General features: G+C 55.7%; 2 protein-coding genes across 4 annotated transcripts in view; both read right to left on the bottom strand.

Moving 5' to 3' along the window:
* Positions 1-1,875, bottom strand: part of NAALADL1 (N-acetylated alpha-linked acidic dipeptidase like 1) — a 10,854-nt gene extending 8,979 nt beyond the window's left edge. The window contains exons 1-4 of the mRNA XM_049643205.1: positions 1,669-1,875; positions 1,415-1,587; positions 1,209-1,330; positions 730-852 (exon numbers count right to left, since the gene is read on the bottom strand). Of these exons, the coding sequence (XP_049499162.1) occupies positions 730-852; positions 1,209-1,330; positions 1,415-1,587; positions 1,669-1,868 (618 nt within the window). The 5' untranslated portion in view covers positions 1,869-1,875. The remainder of the gene's footprint in view (positions 1-729; positions 853-1,208; positions 1,331-1,414; positions 1,588-1,668) is intronic.
* A 6,045-nt stretch (positions 1,876-7,920) lies between these two features.
* Positions 7,921-19,937, bottom strand: CDCA5 (cell division cycle associated 5). 3 transcript variants are annotated; one of them, XM_049643112.1, is made up of 10 exons: positions 19,758-19,930; positions 19,449-19,543; positions 19,305-19,370; positions 19,190-19,225; positions 15,396-15,830; positions 9,994-10,107; positions 9,687-9,784; positions 9,387-9,485; positions 8,495-8,561; positions 7,921-8,341 (listed from the first exon to the last, which is right to left on the bottom strand). In XM_049643112.1, exons 1-10 carry the CDS (start codon positions 19,801-19,803, stop codon positions 8,162-8,164), a joined length of 1,236 nt encoding a protein of 411 aa, XP_049499069.1. In that variant the 5' UTR covers positions 19,804-19,930; the 3' UTR covers positions 7,921-8,161. The 3 variants fall into 3 exon arrangements, with proteins under 3 accessions (XP_049499069.1, XP_049499071.1, XP_049499077.1); XM_049643114.1 differs by lacking the exon at positions 15,396-15,830 and having other exon boundaries at positions 19,758-19,934; XM_049643120.1 differs by lacking the exons at positions 7,921-8,341; positions 8,495-8,561; positions 9,387-9,485; positions 9,687-9,784; positions 9,994-10,107 and adding an exon at positions 13,990-15,208 and having other exon boundaries at positions 19,758-19,937.
* Positions 19,938-19,969: the final 32 nt, after the last annotated feature.

The raw sequence follows: 19,969 nt of genomic DNA, 5'->3' as shown, positions 1-19,969 counted from the left end.
GGGGGGGGGGGGGCAGAAAGAGGAGAGAGAGAGAGAGAGAGAGAGAGAGAGAGAGAGAATCCCAAGCAGGCTGGGAGCTATCTGACAAGGGGCTCAATCTCCCAAACTGTGAGATCAAGACCTGAGCCCGTGACCCCAACTGAAATCTACATGAAATTTACTACCCTAACCATTTTATAGCCTGCTGTTCAGCGGGCAGGGAGGACATCCACATTTTATTGCACTACCATCACCCCCACCCACTTCCAGAATTCTGCGTCTTGCACATCTGAAACTCGGTACTCGCTAAACACTAACTCCCTGTTCCCTTCTCTCACTCTATACGTTTAAGAAAAAAAAAATCCTGCATTTTTGAAAAACACACATGTGAACTACTCAGCCAAAATGTTTACTTGAAAAGATGCAAGCCGGGAGGGAGGGCAACAGGAGGGACTTAAGTTGAATATTCAGGAGAACTTAGACCCCCAGAATATCAAAGTTTACCTGATCCATTTATTTCCTAAGGCTCAGAGAGGTTAGGGGAGGCATCCAGGGTCACACAGCACATCATGAGTGGTAACAGCACAAATATAGCTCACCTCTTGTGCCCCAGCCCAGGCCTCCGCAGGCCACTCAACCCTGCTCCTTCCTCTTCCCCTCTCTTCTTCCTGTCCTCTGCTGACCACCCCATCACACACACACACACACACACACACACACCAGTTTCCTGTACTGGGGGCTGCTGCTCACCTTGGCCCCACGCCCTGTACCCCCATAGCGGGTCAGCGCGATGGTGCCTTCCAGTCTGATGCCCTGAGTCTGTAGCTCCATAAAGTCTTCTTCCGTTCCCCGGTTGGCGTAGACGAGGAGGCCCTGGTCCCAAGGGGAGGTGATCCTCAGAGCCAGGCCCAGGAAAGAGGGGGTGAGGAAAGGAGAGAGGGAGGCCGAGTGGCAGAGTGAAGGATTTTGATTCTATTTTCCCCGCTTCACCCAGAGCTTGTAAACTTCCCAAGAACGGAGTCACATCTCGTTTCCTCTGGGTCCAGGTGCCCTGTAGTGGGCCTGGCCTTGAACATGGGGCCATTAGCGTTTGTAGAATGGCTAGGCGATGGGCAAAAGGTGTGGCAGTGGAGTTTAGGGGGAAGGGCCCTGGGTCAGGAAGGGAGAATTCGGGGTGGAGCCACAGGGGACTGGGCCTCGGCAGAGGGGAGGGAGTGTCCCAGGCCCACCTGTGGGGTTCCAGGGGGAGCGTAGGCGGCATAAGGTGGCACCACATCGGGGCCCCCCTGCTCCCCAGTCAGGTTCTGTTCACTCTGGCGGCAGGAGAAGAGGATGGTCCCAGTGGGACCCACTGTGGAGGAGGGGCAGCATCAGAGCTGGGCCCGGCAGGTCCCGCCCCACGGGCATCCCCAGACCTGAGTGGGAGGGACCTCACCAACAGCCACCCGGTTGGGCTGCTCCCGGCTGGGGAAGGACAGCAACACTTCGTACGTGGGGGCCTCCGCCGCGTCCAGGCCTGACTCCGGGTCCCGCCAGCGCTGCAGCAGGAGCTGTGCCAGCGCCTCATCCCGGGGGCTGGAGGCCAGGTGAGGCTCCCTGGAGAGTTCTCTGCGGGGAGACAAAGGGCCAGGCCCAGGGTCAGGGAGGCGCCTCTGGTGAACAGGAGGGGAGGGTAGACAGCCCTCTCACCTAAGGTTCTCTCGGATCTTGCTGGCATCCAGCTGCTTCATGACGGTCTCAAGGATCTCCAGATCCAGGTCCTGGGAGACTGAGACGCTGGGAGCTGGTGCGTCGGCCCCTTTGGGAATGGCGAAGTGGCCCAGGATGATCCCCAGGCCCAAGAGGGCAGAGGCCCCCACCAACCCCCCAAGCACCTTCACCCACTGCATCTTGTGGAGTCTTGGCCAGCTGGGGTCACTCCTTATAGATGGGTGTCAGGTCTAGTTAACCATTACCCCATGGGTGGCCCTGCCCTTTGGCCCTCCGCTGGCGGGGAGAGTCAGGGAGCATCCTGCAGGGAGGGCCGCGAGCTGTTCCCATCCACCTCCATATCTGCATCATTCACCGAAGCGACCCCCAGGGTATCAAGTCCATATGGGCACACTGAGGCCCAGAGAGGGACCAGGTCTCAGCCAGAACTGGAACTCAGAGCCACTGATCAGAGCAATGCTGGGCCTGCCCCCAGCCACCCCTGCCTCTGTCTTCTCAGCGCCCTTTGATTTCCAGCGCATTCAGCCCCCACTGCTTGAGCAGGTTTTGAGTTCAAATGCCGTCCTTGCTGGATGTAAGCTGTGTGACCCTGAGCAATTCGTTTAGCTTCTCTGACTCTGTTTTGTTTTGTTTTGTTTTGTTTTTTTAAAGCTGTCAAACGGGGATAATAGATCTGTTTCACAAAACTGGTGCTGTTTTCATTAAACAAGACCACATCTGCAGAAAAATCTAGCCCAGTGTCTGGCACATCATGGGAGTTCAGTACATTTTAGCCACTCCTGCCTCATCTGACTCCCTAAAATGCAAAACCTGGGGCTAAAGGAAGAAAGGGGATCCAGGAGAATTCTCTGTGTGTATCCTGCAGGGGTCCCAGCTTATGTGAGGAAGTGGAACTCTTAGAAAGGGAAGCCATTTCTTCCTTTGCAAGGTGACTTCCTCCTCCATCCTCTAACTGTATCTGCCCTCTCTGGAATCCATTCACCCGTTCATCCATCCATCCACTATTTATCCACCTGCCCTCCTATTCCCCCACCCATCTATTCTCCCATCCAGCCACCCACCCACCCATCCATCCATCCATCCATCCACCCACCCAACTACCCATCCATCCATCCATCCACCCACCCACCCAACTACCCATCCATCCATCCAACCATCCTTCATCCATCCATCCATCCATCCATCTATCCACCCATCCACCCATCTACCCATCCATCCATCCACCCATCCATCCATCTACCCACTAACCCATTTACCCATCCATTTTTTCTATCCACGCATCCACCCACCCTCCCATCCATCCATTCCTTTATTCACTCCTTCTCTTATACCTGCAAGTATCCATTCATCCAGCTCTGTGCAAAACCCGTGTTAGGGCCTGAGGAGGAAGAGGTGCCCAAGACTTCAGGTCCAGAGGGGAGACAGGCAGGCTTTGGGCTCAACCATGTGGTAAGTGCCCCTATAGAGGGAGGACCAGTGTGTTCCCAGTGGGGAGAATGAGGAATTCTAAGAGGGAACATTTGAAGGGATCTTCCAAGGATGAGAAGGCATTCAGCAGGCAGAGAAGGCAAGGGGCAGGCCATCTGTGCAAATGGCCCAGCATGCGCAAAGGCTGAGAAGGACAGGAAGACACCAAGTTCTCACTACAAATGTTGATTGAGCCCCTTGTGGGCCTCAGAGAGCCAGGCAGGGTGGGAAGATCCCTGGGGCTCAAGCTGTGACTCCTCCTACCCCCATGACCTATCTTGCCTTGGGCCTCTCCCCAGCCAGGCTGCAGCCCATTGATTGTCCCACAGATGCCCCAAGAGCTGGGTGAGCCGGGCAGGGTAGACTTGGTGTGTGTGTGTGATTTCACAGCCCACTCCCGGAGCAGCCCCCTTCCTGCTCACAACCCTGTTTTGTGGGCACCACCTTCCCCCCACCATCCTGTGTCCATCCCCCCTGGTGCTGCTGGTCAGGAGGACAGCATGGGAGGACTATGGGTGGGGTTTAGTGTGATCAGTGGTTCAGGGAGGCACACCAGGAAGCCACAGTTTTTGCAAGGTGGTTATCAGCACACCAGATATGACCTTGGATCTTATCAGAAGCCTGTTAGTGTGGGGAGCGTACACATTCCTGAGGACCAGGAGGACTGTCACCACCTGGCAGGCAGTGGGAGGGACGTCAAGATCGGCTGATAACTTGAGGAACAGACACGGTGATGACGGCATGAGGAACAGCCCCACGGTCCCACACCACCCCCTCCTGGAGGGATTTAGCTGCTTGAACCTGTGAAATTACAGATGCGACACGTGGACAAGGGCGTGTGACATCTCTGTGTGCCATCTGAGAACCCCAGCTCAGGCTGTTGGAGTCAACTGGTGTCTACGCTGCATTCTGCACCGGATGTAAACCTGGCCAATTTTCCTTTCCCCATCTTGGCTCGGTGGCTGGTGTGGCCCCTCCCTGAACATTTTGGATTGTGGTGTTGATGGAACCATTTAAGGTAGCTACCAGGTTCTCTTTTATTTTCCCACCTCACTTGTTGATCCTGCTGCCTGCAGGAGTTCTCCTGTCCCTCCAGGACCCCTGATCCATTGGTGCCAGCTCTTCCCACTTTCCCTCTCCTCCCTCCTGGCCTCGCCCAGCCCCTTACAAAGCCTCTCCACCGGCCTCCTCTTCTGCTTCCGTCACATTCGCTGGGGAAAAAAACCTGGCGCTCTGCCCACTCTGCACCTGTACCCTTGACCCTGAATGGGCCTGCAGAATCACGTGACCTCACTGGTCTTGCTTTACCTTTATGATCCCAAACCTCAGGCAGGCTGTCAGCACTGCCCAGCGGTCCCATTGTCTTTCCCTGGTCCTGGCCTCCTCACCCTTCCCCGCTCCCGGATGGAAGCTTCGCCCTCACTGAATCTCACTGAATCACCCTCGCTGAATCTCCGGAGCCCAGAACAGAGCCTGGTACATAGGAGGCACTCAGCACATGCCTGTCGAATGGATGGAAAGCTGCCTTGGACCAGCGCACCTCCTCAGCGTCGGGCATTCATGGCCCAGCTATCTGGGATTTAAGGAGCAGAACGCAGGGGGCCTGGGGCAACCCCAAGGGATACAAAAGGTGGGCTCAGAACCCCTGGGAAACAGACCCCATCTGAATGAGCCCCAGTGGGATCACTGAGGTGGCCACGGGTAGGGGCCTGCATGACACAAGTGCCCTCTTGAGACGGGGATGTGGGATCTAACAGTCCTCCAGGGCGGGATGTTTCCAGAGGGTGCTGCTGCTGGGCCGCGGGATCGAGCCACCCTCACAGGCAGGAATAGCAGCCCCTTCAGGTGAGGTGGGAGTTGGGAGCCTGCTGGGGTACCCCACTCCACCCTGCTTCCACGGGGCCCCCGAAGCCACGTCGGAGGCGTGGGTAGATGCACCGGAAGTAGGCTACTTGCCAACCCTCGCTGCATGCTAACAACTCCCCGAGCCCGCACTGGGTCACCAGTCCTCGCGGGGGCCTCTGAAGTGGGCATGTTGCAGGTAACATGCAGTTAACTGCATGTTGCAAATAAAGAAGCATGTGTGGTTACTCGGTCGAGGCCACACGGGCTGGCACGTGGCAGAGCTGAGATTAGAACCCGGGAGCAGGACCTCTTCTCTCCAAAGCTATACCACCTCTCAGGCTCCAGGCGGAGAGGGGCATCCCATTCTGCTCCTCACAAGGCAGAATCATGGGGACGCAGGAGGCTGGTTTGCCAACCCAGCCTCAGTGCCTTGAAGACAGAGAGGCCTGGACGATCGGGGGCACAGCTTGTGAATGGCACAGTAGTGTGTGTGTGTGTGTGTGTGTGTGTGGGTGTTAAAAGACCCGGGAATGTCCTGGGGCCCGCATGGCTGTGCTGTGGGACCCCCTCTTTGGGAAGGCCTCGCTGCCTTGCTGTGTCAACAGGAGCGGCTGTAGGGACGCAGCTCAGGGCAGGACAGTGCTGGGGCCTCCGGGGCACCTGTCAGCTCTTCTGTGGTTCGGAGACAAATGGGCAGAGAGGGCTCTGTGACCGACTCCATTTCCTGCAGTGTTCACGTAGCCTCATACCTTTGCTTTCCCAGGCTGAAATGCTGGAGGCTTTCGGGGGAAGCAGGCTCAAAGGGGACCATGCTTCCGGTCCAACAGCCGTCTGAGCATCAGATGATTCCCTTCAGGAAAATGGCAGGATTGCTGTTTTGTAACAGCTGGGCCGCCTTCAAGAACTGGTCAGGAAGTGGGGGGGGGGTGGCGGGGGGCGCCTCGGACTCCTAGAACCATCCAGGCCCTGAGGGTGGAGTCCTGGGGGAGGCGGCTGCTAGGTCAGAGCTCAGCTCAGCTCTGCCTGCATCTGTGATCAAATCAAACCTTCACTAATCAAATCTGTCGGGAGTTACTGGCCTGGGCGTGATCCCACCAGGGCTGGTGTAAGTCAAACTAGGTCTGAAGAGGGGCAAACCTGAATTTCCATCCTCTTGGTTAGTGTTCCCTGCAGTGGGTATGAGGCAGAAAGACGGCCCCAGTCCTTTCGTGTCATACTAGAGAATTTCTGCCCAGTACATTTTATCACCCTTAGGGGTCATGGGGCTTTGAAAAACGTTGCTCTTTTTTTTTTTTTAATATTTATTTTTGGGAGAGAGAGACACACACAGAATCAGAAGCAGGCTCCAGGCTGTCGGCACAGAGCCCGACACGGGGCTCGAACTCACAAACTGTGAGATCATGACCTGAACCGAAGTCAGACGCCTAACTGACTGAACCCCCCTGGGTGCCCCCTGAAAAACACTGTTCTATAGGATATTGACCAATATTGATCTAATTTAGCAATAGCAGTCTTATTTCAGGATTCCTCCTGTTTCCCCCATTGACCACACACACACACACACACACACACACGCATGTCGATTTCTTGTATCCTCCTTTGTATCCTCCTTTAAACTGGTTTCGTCATCTTGATCAGGGAGCACGAGGCAAGCTGACAGGCCGCAAACACCCCCCTCCCCCCACCAAGGTGGGACTTGTGTGACATTCCTTGGGCACTCCTGGCTGCCCGAGAACAAAGGAAAGGGGAAAAACAGATGGTTAACTGATAGAGATCATAGTCCCGAAGGACCTAAAAGTCTCCATCACCCCTCCATAGTGAGGTGGGGAACAAAGGCAGAAAGAAATGGCAGCTAGAACTCAATTTCCTTCTAACCAGCAGCCCATCGACAAATACATACTTGAGGCAGGCAGAGTAAAACGTTTCTCCAGAAACTCCTTACAGTCTTAATGCTAATGCTTTGCTGGAGAGAAAACCACCTTAGCTTGACAATAGCTAGGCCTCCGGTATTCTTTGAGTCTTTAGCATATGAAAACCTCACTGGAAACTTCCCCTGGACTTTAACCCGTCTCTCTTCAGGGTTCCGGGGCAGCTCTTCCTGCCCACGGGTCCTGTCTTTCTTGGTCGTCGGCTCCGGACCCCACGAGCCCCACAGTCACCCCAGAAACCTCATCAATCTTGCTGGCTCTGTCCTCTTCCTCCTTAAGGAGTTTTTTTTCTCTTTTTTTAAAATAAGTTTATTTATTTTTGAGAGAGACAGCACGCAGGAGGGGCAGAGAGAGGGAGAGAGCATCCCAGGCAGGCTCTGCCAGCGCAGAGCCCGACTTCCGGGCTCGATCCCAGGAACTTGAGCCGAAATCAACCGACTGAGCCACCCAGGCGCCCCTCTTTAAGGAGTCTGAACACCAAACCAAACTGAACCATGCTCCTGTCATACAGGAAGGCAGCCAGCCGCAGCCAGGGCAGGAAGAGTCCCATGGGTGTAGGGCAAGAGGTCTCACGAGTGTCAGGTGTTGGACCCCTGTGGAGCTCCCACTACCAGCCCCCACCCCTGCCCATGATTGGACTTCTAAAGGAGAAGAGACTTATCCGAGGTCGCAAGGTGGGTAGTGGCTCTTCCAGCCCTTCCCTAGTCTCTTTCTGCCCTTTGGAGTTAGACCTGTGGCCTCCATCCTTGGGGGGGGGGGGGCTTCTAGTCCCACCCCAGTGCTTATCACGGGGACATTGCCCTTGAGGCTGACACCACCAGGCCTGGAACCTCTTCCGGGGTGATGGGAGTTCAGGGCCAGGGAACCAAGGCGGGGGGGGGGGGGGGGGGGGGGGGGCCGGGGGGGGCCCAGGGACCAAGCTCATTTTGGAGCTGGTGACCTCCCACCCTACCTGATTCCCAGGGCCCACAAACACGCGGGGAGTGGCTGCTCAACTTCGGAGAAGTTTATTGCTGGGACCTGCAGAGGAGCTGCTGGAACGTCTTCCCGAGGAGACGACCAGTTTCCAGCCTCGGGCCCGGCCAGGGCTGACGCTGGTGTCTGTGGGTGGCGGGAGCACCAGGCCGCAGGACGAGTGCGGTCTCCTGGGAGCTGGGTTGCTACAGGCAAGGGGAGCTGAGTGAGCGGCTGGGAAGGCCTGCCCTTGCTCCCCACGTGCCACAGGGGGGCCGTCAGGGCAGCGGGGACAGCGCCACCCCCTGGACGGCCCGGGCATCCTCCGGGACAGCCTGGGCCTCCTCCGGATCGTCCTGGGCTCCCTCCTGGATGGCCTGGGCTCCCTCGTGGACGGCCTTCACCTCCTCCTGGAGGGCCTCTGCTTCCTCCTGGAGGCTCTTATATGACAAGTTCAGCTGGAACAAAAGGTTGCAGGGCCCAGAGGTGGGTACTGACCCCGGACAGGACTGTCTGTCTGAGGCCCGCTATGAGGCCCTCTAGCTGGGCCGGGAGGCAGGGAGGAGGGGGAGGCACAACGAAGAAAGGGGGTCCCGGGCTGAGGGGCTCACCAGCCTTTGCAGCTTCTCCCCCAGGGCCAGGTTGTCTGCTTGGATGGTGCTCAGTGACTCCCGAAGTCTAGAATGGAAAGAGACCCGCTTCAGCCCCCAGGCTCTTATCCTAAGCAGCTTCCCCGCAGCGCCCAACACGCGTCTCCTGCCTGGGCTGTGTGACCTGGAAAGGCCACCTGGGAACGGGCTTTCACCAAGGGTCCAGTCTTGTCCTGGCAAAGCCATAGGTGGGGGCGGGGACCATGACAGAATTCTGCGTGGTTCCAGGCCAGCAAGAGGGTCGGCCCCGGAAGTAGCCCGGCTCGAGTGCTCTGGGTATGAATCAACGTGCCCACCCCTCGGATCTCTGCTACGGGAGCCCACGAGCAGCCCGGAGGGAATGTGTCCCCCTGCCCCACCCCCCAAACCTCTGTCTCCAGGCACAGGTCTGACCCTGGCATCACCACGGAGGGCCAAGTGGCCGCGGAATTACACAGACTCCAGAGCCTGGCACCCAGAGAACAGAGCCCCACCCCCATTGCTCCACAGACCAAACTGCTCCCTCAAGTTCTTGGACAGTTAAAGGTGGGGGTCCCCTTGCAGGCAGCCTTGCTGACCAGGCATGTGGGCACCCAGTTGCCTGATGGGAAAGAGCGGTCGCCTCCTGCATCTGTGGGGCAGGTTCCGCTCACACAGGAGGGCACCGATGCTGGGGAGGGAGGGGACCTGCTGGCCAGTGAGGAGGTCATCCAGTGCAGAACGGTGAGCAGGCAGAAGAGGGGAAGGAGGAGGGGCACGCGAGGGTGCAAACCCACCGCTGTCAAGCCCCAGGCCCTGACCTCAGTGGGGCGGCGGGGGGGGGGGGGGAAGCCCTGTCCCCCCACCCGCCCCCACCTGCCCCGGCCCAGCTCACCTCATGCAATCATTGTGCAAATAGCTGATTTCCTGTGAGGTCCGCCGGGCCCCCCAGTCTTCCTTGTCCAGGAACTGGTCCTCCTGGATCTCTGCGTCCCTGGGAAGAGTGCGCAGCAAGGGTTGGACCAGAGGGTCTAGAGGCTGGGGGAGGGTCTGGGGAGGGGGGCAGACCCAGGCCCAGGTCCTGGATGGGTCTCCCCTCTGCGCATCCCGGGGCTGAGTCCTGGCCCAGGTCTGAATGTTAACAGAGAGAAGCACCCTCTGCCTCCCTCCCCTGCACACACTCACTCAGCCTTACGCCTCAGGGTCTTTGGGCTCCGCTGTGCTCAGGAGCGTAAACAGGAATGTGACGGTAGGTTCTGGCTGCAAGTTCCGCGGTTGCTCTGAAGAAGACGGCTTTGGCAGAGAAGGTGCCATGGTGACTGAAGGGCAGAAGGCCGGCGGCCAGGGAGACTGGGTCCCCTCACACCGTAGAGCAAGACAGCGGGGCTGGTGGCCGGCGGTCCAGAGCTCCTCTCCGGCGGGGTAAGAATTTCTCCAGCCACCTGCCACCCTTCCTGCCACCCCTGCCGTCTGCCTTGGGAGTCCCTGGTGCTTCCTGTCACCTCTAAGACTGGCTCCCCGGAGACCTGAGGGTCTTCTGGTTCCTGCTTCTCAACCGGCTGCACCTCTGGCTTCACCACGGGTGTAGAGCGGGCTCTTCGTCTGCCCCTGAGAGACTGAAGGAGACAGAAGCCCGGTTGGTGAGGCACGTCCACCATCCTGCTGGTTTCCCCCTTTCCAGCCTTGTCTGATTTCCTTTTTTTAATTTGTTTATATATTTGTGAGAGAGACAGACAGGGAGCTGGGGAGGGACAGAGAGAGAGGGAGGCACAGAATCCGAAAGCAGGCTCCAGGCTCCGAGCTGTCAGCCCAGAGCCTGACGCGGGGCTCGAACCCACGAACCGCAAGCTCATGACCTGAGCCTAAATCGGACGCTTAACCGACGGAGCCACCCAGGCGCCCCTTGTCTGGTTTTCTTGACGCAGCCTCCGGTCTGGAGAGCCTCCACCACCAGTTCTGTCTAGCAAACCAGACCCCTCAAAGTTAGGATTCCCGCATTTAGCAAATAAAGCGCAAGGAAGGGTACCAGTGAAATTTGAATCTCAGATGAAACCGAATACTTTTAAAAGCGTAAGTATGGCCCACGCAGTGTTTGGGAAATACTTAGACTAAAAAATTATTCGTTGTTTATCTGAAATTCAAATTTTACTAGGTGACCCGCATTTTATCTGGCAACATGCTACATGCTGGTAATATTTTATAAACCGAACCCTTGCAAATGCAAGGTATAGGGGGTGGGGGCGTGACGGGCACCCTGTTGAAAGGAATCCTGTAGAAGCTTGTAAAAAAGTGGAGAATCCCTCCCATTTTGGGCATAGAAATCATCTATCAATGAGACACCGAGAAACAAATAGTGTGGCATTCAAGACCCTCTCTTATGTACTCCCCTGTTTCCAACCCCCTTAATACGCCACTGTCCCTGAACAGGTCTCTGCTCAGACCGGCCAGGAGCCTCACTTCCCAACACCAGCCTGAGCTGCCCCCACCGCCACTCTTGCCCGCGCTGTTCACCCCTCTCCTGTTCCCTCCCTGCTCTGTAATCTGAGCTGAACCCCACTCTTTTCTCTGCTGAGCAGATGTACCTCCCCGGGACCCCCGTGGGCAGGTTCACATCCCTGAGCCTAAATATGCATCTGTCTCTACGAAGTGATGTTACCAGCAGCTTCTCCCCAAGTGACAGGAAGTCTTTAAATATATATTTTTCAGTGTTTACTTTTGAGAGAGAGAGAGAGAGAGAGAATGCGATCGGGGGAGCACAGAGAGAGGGAGACGGGCTCTGTGCTGACACCAGAGAGCCCGATGCGGGGCTCGAACTCACGAACCCTAAGATCATGATCTGAGCCGAAGTCGGATGCTCAACTGAATTACCCAGGCGGCCCCCGCCCCCAGGTGACAGAAAGTCTTCAGTCAGTAGATGGAATTGTCGCCATTTTTCACTTTCAGATTTTTCCAGAATCTCGCACATCGGCTGGCCTAGTGATAGAGGACAATCCAATGAGAAGGCAAATAGTGACCTCCCGTGTGTCCTTCATACCGAGCTCCGTCTGGGCTTTTGACAGGCCCATGGGTCGTGGCAGGGATCCTATGTGAAGTCCTCTCTGCAGTACATTGAGCCTTTCCGGGTGGCCTAAAATATTATAATTCCTGTCCACATGATGTAAACAGAACCTTCGTGGCTGGCAATATCCTGCAGGAGTTCCTGTAACTCTCCAAAGTAACACCAGCGCTCCCAAGCGGGTAGCTCTGTCACTGGGTTTGATTTGTGTCCTGGGGGAAGTTGGCAGCGTATAACAAGATCTACAAAACTAGCCGGGACCTTTGCCCCTGGTAAGGTTGCTTTGGTAATGAGGCTTCAAGACACGACTCCCATGGAAATAAAAAAATAATTTACACCAAAGAGCAAAACTGGAAGCAGCCTCAAGGGCCCGAGTATAAGAAAAGGTCAGTAATCAGTGGCATGAACATGACAGGACGCAGCTCACTCTGCAGTTAGTGGTCCCCAGTAAACGTTGACCGGCTGCTTCCTGTGGGACAGGTCTCAGCAGGGTCCCGAGAGCACACAGATAGGTGATCGTGATCCGGTTCTGCCCAGGAGAAGCCCCCGGGGCTAGGGAAGGTCCCAGGTTCCCAGGTGAGCGCAGCACAGGGAGATGTGCCGTAACAGAAGCCTGTAGACAGCCCCGGCCACGAGAGAAGGGAGCCACACATTTGGTTCAAAGCTCCAGCTAGATTCCGCCGTGAATGTGACGCTTGATTGTCCATAGGAAATGGGGTATCTTGGCACGGGGAGAGCAACCCAAAAGAGGGAGCAGCCCAAAAGAGGGAGCAGCTTGGGCAGGCCGGTGCTGAAGGGCACTCCCACCAGGGCACAGTGTGAGCTGGCCTGGGCTGTGGCCCCCGGGTGACAAGGAGGCATGGAGAGACCTTTGTGTGTCTGTGGGTCGTCTGGGCCGTAAGTAGGAGTGTGGGGGGGGACGAGGAGACATGTGGGGGGGGGGGGCGGAAGCCAAGGGCCTTGGGAGTGGAGAGGCAGGCGCAACTGATCCCCCTGCCAAGTGTCTACACTGTGTGGATACCGGGGAACAAGTGCAGGAGACGCTGTGACACCACAAAAGCCAGCCTCTCAATGGTCTGTACGAATGATTATCTTTTATCCCTTCGAGACCCTACTTTCCATTCTTTTGGGTGTTACACTCAGAAGTGGAATTGTGTAAAGGGCTTTAAGCAAGGGAGAGACGGGCTATTTTTGTCTTCTAGGAAACTGAGTCTGACCCCAGTGTGGAGTTTGGAAGTGAGAGGTTAAAAGGAACTAGACCTGCTAGGCCAGTGCTGTCCAATGGCCTTGGGACAGAGGGAGGCTGAGGTTAGGGCTGATGGGATGGGGCGAGGGCGAGCACAGAGTTGCAGATGACCCCCCGGGCCCCTTGACAGCAAAGAGCCCGACACAGGGCTTGAACTCAGTGAGATCATGACCTGAGTTGAAGTCGGAGGCTTAACCAACTGAGCCACCCAGGCACCCTGAATTCAAGGAGTTAAAGCCCTTAATTTGTTCTAAGGGCCAGGAGGCAAGGACAAGTGTAAAGAGGAACTGGGAGGGAGACTAGTTCGAGCCACAGTACGTCAAGCGGCACACGCATCCCTGGGCATTCTTGAGCCGGATGGGCGAACTGAACCTGTCTCTTTGACTAGCCCCCAGGAGGCTCTGCCCCTACTGTCGTAGGGCACGGCGGCTGGGCCAATGTGAGAAGCTGGCTCCTTCGCAGGAGCCTCACAGGGGAACGGAGGCCGGCTTCTGTGAGGAGCGGGTCCCCAGGCACCGGGTGAAGCTCTTAGCAGCCCCACCTCTTTCCTCCTGGGACTGGAGGGGCCGGGGCTCCCTGGAGGCCCCCTTTCCAGGCAGTCCTGCCTTGAAGAAGCAAGTCCTGCCTTGAAGGGCCTGTTCTTGACTGGACAGAAAAAAACAAATGTGAGAGCAGAGCAGTGATCACGGGGCCACCAGAGGCCAGGCTGGCAGTCCCCTGCACAAGGGGACAACCCTGGTGACACAGGTCAAAGAAGGCTTGGCTTCCTGGGCCTCCCACCCTCGCCTCTGCCTCTATAAAAACAGCAGAATGAGCAGAAACTTTGTAATCAAAAAAAACTTTTTTATTAAAACAACAACACAATTTCCCCTTCAACTCTAGTCAGTTTTTCAGGGACAGCGAGAATTTGCAATGATGCCATCAGCAGCACAGCACCTGGCTACTCTCGACTCCAAGACATTTCCCAAGTGTCCCACCCCACCAGCCAGCGAGGACAAGAATTCTTTAGCTGTCCAGCTCCGGAGCGTCCGGGCCCGTCCGAGCAAGGGGGCTTGCTTGCAGGGTCTGACGAAGCACAAAGTGTTGAACAGGAAGCCCGGGATTCCCAGGCCTTTTGAGGGCTTTCACTGGTGCCCACCGGGCCCGCGCCGGATCATCAAGTACCCTAACCCAGCATGCGTGCATCTCCCCTCTATCTCCACGGCCCCGTAAACGTCAGAAGACGTATGGCAGAAATCGTGGGAGGGCAGCCTCTGAGAGCATGCTCTTTACCAGCACTGATCCAAGAGAAGCAGGGGAGCAGGGCTCCCCAGAAACAATGAGACAACACACCCACGCTCGCGCGCCCCATCTGCTCCTAACATCTCGTCAGGCAGTGTTCTCGTGTGAGCAGACACTAAGGAAACTAAAAGTTAAAACTGCCTCTGACCCCTGTCCCTTTCTGGCAGGTGAAAAGGCACCTCCTAGAACTTTATGGGTGTAGCTGCAAAACGCTAGTGGGACTGGGATTCGGATTGTTTGACCCTGTTTTCCCTCTACAGTGGAGTAGACTCTGCACTTTATTTTGTAAGAAATAGGCTAAGCGACGATAAGGGCACCTCCCACCACAGCCCCCTTCCCGGGCCTGTGCAGGCGTCCCCCAGAGGCCCGGGCCTCAGTTCCTGTGGCACCTAATGGCCACACCGAAAAACGCACCCTCCTGGCCCCCAGCAGCCTGGCATTTAACTGAACAATCTCAGCAGCAGAGCAGACCTACAGAACAGCTTTCATAGTAAGAGCTATGGTCTCTGACCCAACCAAGGCTTCCCTCCGTCCTTCACAATGTAAGACTCTACAGTGTCCAGCTTCTTCCTCAGAATTCTCTCCCGGACCATCTACGGAATCTGAGAGGGAGCCCAAGCTTCTTGACGCAGATGGGCTTGTGGCCAGGAACCAAGCCCCCAGGAGAAGATGATGCAGGGTGGGGGGGATGCCTGAGGCTCGGTGCGGCTGATGCAGAGCAGCCTCAATCCCCCACAGCGGCCCAGGTCCTCTCACCTGCAACCCCAGCCTTTCACCTCCTCTGGCTGTGCCAGCAATCCCTACTCCCTGGTGTGGAAACTGGCTGGACTCCCCTGGGAGGGAAGGAGAGGCCAGTGGGTCAGAACAGACATGGGACAGCAGTACGTTTCCTGAGATGCTGTCGCCACTGTACAAGCTTTCAGAGGAGGACAGGCTTTGTGTGGTGACGGCACATGCACAGGTAACAAGACCAGGGGAGGGGACCCCAAGTGTCTTCTCTGCAGGGAGGAGGAGCTATGTACAAGGGAGGGGAGAATAGGGCCCCCACAACATCTCATTCAACCAGGAGATCAAACTGCTCAGCAGCTTCGAACTCGGCATTCATGGCTGCAGCCCATTCATCCAGCTCTGATTTCTAGAGGAAGAGAAATGGGGGGGGGGGGGGGGGGGGGGGGGGACAGGTGAGTGAGGAAAGGGGCACGTTGGCCAGGGCATTTCTACCCATACCCTGCAGGTGCTGAGCCCCAGGCCAGCCTGAGTCCCGGCATGTCTCCCAGTGTGTCCCGTGTGCCAGCAGAGGAAATGCCCTGCCCCTCACTCACCAGGATCTCCGGAACCTTCTTTTTCTTTCGTTTCTCTTTCACAGCAGGTGGAGAGATTCCGGGCAGAGTGGCATCTGGGGCCCAGGGCTTCACAGGGACCCTGGGGACTTCGGTTAACTTTGAACACCTCACAGGTGAGACTCTGGCCAAGTCTTCTGACCCCAGCAGGCCCTCGAAGCCAAAGCAAGACCGGCGGCCTGGGGTCGAGGTGCAGGCAGAGCCGAGGGTCTCCAGCCGGCTGTAGGATCGCCTGACTTTCTTAGACATTTCCAAGTCTCTGGCGTCCAGGTCTTCCCTGGAGTTGGACTCGACATTCAGGGGGCACAGCACAGGAGTGGGGGTGGGGGTGATGGGGACACTGCTTGTCTTGAAGGGCTCCTCCCTAGCAGGCTCCTTGCTAGAAGGGTTGTTTTCCTTCTCCAAGAAAAAAGCAATCTGTACCAGGGCAGAAGAGAGAACAACTCCTCGTTACTTAGCTGTTATCACTTACTTCCAGAAAGGTCCGAGGAGATTCAGTGTGGAAAGACGCACAGAACACTTATAAAGGAAAAGACAGGACGAGCAACAAATCAGACCTTGAGACAAATTTGGGAAGGGGAAGAACAATCTGCCATCACTTCTGAGTCCGCTTCTGTAACACAAGAGGACTTATCACCACTTGGCGTTGTCGGCTCTGTCTCCAAACAACACGTGACCAGAAGCTGGCCAACCTCTACTATGCAGGCGTCCATCACGGGTCGTCCTGACCAGTGCAGTAACCTCTTGACCTCTCTTCCTGCTTCTGCCTGTGCCCTCTGTGGTCCATATGTCACACAGCTGGCAAGAGTTTTCCTAAAATGTGCACCCAGTCAGTAAGTACCTATTGGTCACGGGCCCCGTTCCAGGCATCGGGAGAACAGGGAGTAGAACAGAGAAAACCTGGTCTCCATGGGGCTTCCGTTCCCGTGGGAGTAAGACAGAGCTAACGAACAGGGAAAAATCATGTAGCACGTCAGAGGCACTCAACGCTTCGGAAAAAAAAACAGGACAAGATAGGACTGGGGGTGGGTTGGAATTTTAAGTAGGTGGAGCCTGCTTGGAATTCTCTCTCTGCCCCTCTCCTGCTTCAAAATAAAGAAATAAACTGAAAACAATCAAGAGAGAAAAAAAAGAGAGGTCCACACGTTGGCTCCTTAAAAATTCTATTCTCAGCTCAAACGCGGCTTCCTCAGAGAAGGTATTTCTTACCATAAAGCAGAGACCAGCCCCTCCTACCACTGCTATTTACTGCTGCGACCCTGACCTATCTCGTCCGGCAGCCACCACTCTCGGATTTTGGCTTGTTCACTGGTCAACCATCACCCCAACTGGAATATGAGGTTCTTGACAGCAAGGGGTCTTCATCCGTCTGGGTGACCCTGCCTACGTCCAGCACCTTCCGCAAAGCCCTGCGTGCAGCAGGCATTCCATAAATGCTCACTGAACAAATGTACACAAAATTCCACACTGAGCTTTCTGGCAGCCAACACAAGGTAGGAAACAGGACAAATTCCGTCACTCTTGTGGTCTAACAGAAGTATGTTGGTTATCAAGAGAGACACTTCCTAGCTACAAGCACTAGAAATCTGCTCCAGGAGTCTTAGTAAAGGGGATGCTGAATATGGGTGCCTGGGTGGCTCAGTCAGTTAAGCACTCGACTCTTATTTAATGTTTATTATTGAGAGAGAGAGAGAGAGAGAGAGAGAGAGAGAACACATGAGCACACGAGTGGAGCCGAAGCAGTCTCCAGGCTGTCAGCACAGAGCCCAACGCTGGGCTTGAACCCACAAGCCATGAGAGATCATGACCTAAGGTGAAGTCAGACGCTCAACCGACTGGGCCACTCAGGCGCCCCACATCCGACTCTTGATTTCGGCTCAGGTCACGATCTCATGGTTGGTGAGATCAAGCCCTGCTTCGGGCTCCACACTGTCTGCACAGAGCGTGCTTGAGATTCTTGTGCGTGTGTGCTCTCCCCCCTTCTCTCTCTGCCTCTCCCCCACTTGCATCGTCTCTCAAATGAACTGAAAAAAAAAGGGGGGATGCCGAACAAAATGGGGGTCACCCTAGACTACTTCCTCCTCATCCCCTACAGCCAAACAGCCGTCCAAATCCTTGCAGTTTTGATCAGTATATCATCAACCTATCATTCAACCAACAAGAATGAGGGATTACCACGGGGAGGCAGAAGTCCCCGCCCTCAAGACCACACGCAAATATTCTCAGGTATCTGTAAGGCCTAACGAGAATTACGAAGAGACACAACAGCGACAGGGTGCAAGTGGTCAGGGAAGGCTTCCAGGAGGGGTCCTTTAAGCCGAGTCCTGTGTGATGGGATGGTCACGTGGTGAGCCGAGGGGCAGAGCATCACTTTGCCCTTCCCTTCCTTCAGGCCCCCACCATGTCACTTCAGTCAAGTCCTCCTACCTGGCCTCGGGTCCCCAGCAGCAGGCTTTGTCCAACCCGGTCTCCACCCAGACCCAAGAGGGATTTTTCTGAAACACGCCAGCATGCCTCGGGGACTACCGACTCCCCAAAGGCTCCTGCGGTGCCAAGGATGGAGCCCAAGCTCCCGAGTGTGGCTTTCATGCTTCAGGAGCTGCTCTGTCTTAGCCTGTTCCATCCCCTAACAAGATGGCCAAAGGCACCCTGAGCGAGCTGCCCTTCTGCACGCCTGGGGATTTTGTGAATTAGAGGTCTCGGCAAACACAGCTTCCTGTGCCCAAACACTCCTGTCTTTAAAGACTCAGTTGAAACCTTCCTTCTTCTGTGACACAATCGCAGGGCCAGCTAGTCTGGGTTAGGTGCCTTCCTGACCTCTAGTACTTTTCTTACTGCAGTTCTCAGCACACTAGGCTACTATCGCTTGTTCATCAGTCTTTCTCCCCGCTTGACTGGGAGTTCCATGTGCTCCTAAAAGGCAGCTAGCGTTTTCCATTTATTGTATCCCCAGGCACAGGTTTTCTGTTAATGAAACACCCTTAGTAACTCCTGCTAAACCAGTACAAGTGCTGTACGTTTCTCTTACAACAACCAGTACTCACGAACAGAGCAGACAGACTGGAAAGGAGGAGGAAGAGTTGGGACACAGCTCAGTTCTTCAAGGAAAACAATATAGGCTATTAGAATGCCACAAGACCACAATGTATTATTATTAAGTCCACACGGAGTGCGCAAAACGGGCGATGTATGTAGGTTTCCAAAGGCAACCTGTTTCCAAATACAGATGGTTCCCAACTTACTGATGGTCGGACTCAAAATTCTTCAACCTTATTACCGCGCAAAACTGACATACATTCAGCAGAGATCACATTTCAAATTTTGATCTTTTCCCAGGCTAGTGATACGTGGTAAGATACTCTCTCGTCAGGCAGTTCCCGATACGCGATCACGGAGGGTAAACAATGGATAGAACGTACAACCGTCCCGTTGTTCACTTTCATACAGAACTCCAGAAATTAAATGGTATCCAACTCTTTGTTATAAATAGGCTCTGTGTTAGATGGTTTACCCAAGGGCGCGCTAACGTAAGCGTTCTGAGCCCGTTTAAGGCAAGCTTCGCTAAACTATGACGTTCAAAGGATTACGTGTATGAAATGCATTTCTGGCTTAGGGTATTTTCAACTTACGATAGGTTTATTAGGATGTAATCCCGTCCTAACGGGAGGAAGATCTGTACCTCAAAACAGTTACCTGGGCAGATGGGAGCAGCCAGTATGCCCTGCCCCATTTCTAGAGTGCTCCCCACTCAACTAAGCAGATGAAAATGAACTCACCCTTGGGCTCCTTCGAGGAGTGTGCACAGATGGGGTCTGTGGAGACAGTAATAACTGATCACTTAGCCACCCCCAATTTTGGCTCCCAACCCACAACCCTTCTGTTAGCCCTCACCTTTACGGTATGGGCTACGATCTTCTTCAAAACGATGGGCTTTCTGACAGGAGCCGCATGGGATGCCTGGAAAAGAGGAGTGAACATGAACTACACATTACTCCACCGGCCTCCGAGGCAGAAACTGAGGAATCCCGGGCTCACCTTGGGCCAGATTTCAGGGAGGGTGCTGGGGAGATCAGGGCCTGATTTCCGCTGGGACCTCCGCGGAGACTGAGTAGAAGACGGGGTCCTGGGCCCTGGGAAGAGAAAAAAGTTAGGAGGTAGGGGAGGACTCTAAACCTCAGAGTCTAGAGAGCAAGTTCAGGAGAGAGCGAGAGAAAGTTCCCAAACAAGCCCTTTGGGGCTTCTTCCCGGGAAGGAGCCTCCTAGAGCGGTGGGGGGAGGGCCTTCCTCACGGGGCTCCGTCCCTCAAACGGCTCGGCCCCAGGCTCCCGCGCGCCTTCCGCTCACCGGAGCGTTGGGCGGCCCCTCCGGACCGCGTTCGCCTCTCGGACATATTAGCCTCGGTCTCGATCTCCGCCACGGCCTCCGCCGCCAGGGCTCGCGCCAACCCGGAGGGCCGACGGAGACAGAAACGTTCGAATTACCCGCCTGGCTGGGAGGAAGCGGAAGTGACGCAAGGTGGGGGGGGAGGGCCGCCGTGCTCAGTTTTCACCTCTTCA

This window comes from Panthera uncia, chromosome D1, assembly GCF_023721935.1.
Source record: "Panthera uncia isolate 11264 chromosome D1, Puncia_PCG_1.0, whole genome shotgun sequence".
In the NCBI taxonomy this organism is placed as follows: Eukaryota; Metazoa; Chordata; class Mammalia; order Carnivora; family Felidae; genus Panthera; species Panthera uncia.
Note: the sequence above shows the minus strand (reverse complement) of the source record. Positions and strands in the feature narration are given on the sequence as shown.

Excerpts from the sequence above, each read along its gene's own strand:
- CDCA5 (XM_049643112.1), bottom strand. The coding sequence starts at position 19,803 with ATGTCCGAGAGGCGAACGCGGTCCGGAGGGGCCGCCCAACGCTCCG. Across the intron at positions 19,226-19,304 it reads TCGTAGCCCATACCGTAAAG|ACCCCATCTGTGCACACTCC; the intron begins GTGAGGGCTAAC and ends CTGTCTCCACAG. Across the intron at positions 9,785-9,993 it reads CCGGGGAGCCAGTCTTAGAG|CCGTCTTCTTCAGAGCAACC; the intron begins GTGACAGGAAGC and ends TCTCTGCCAAAG.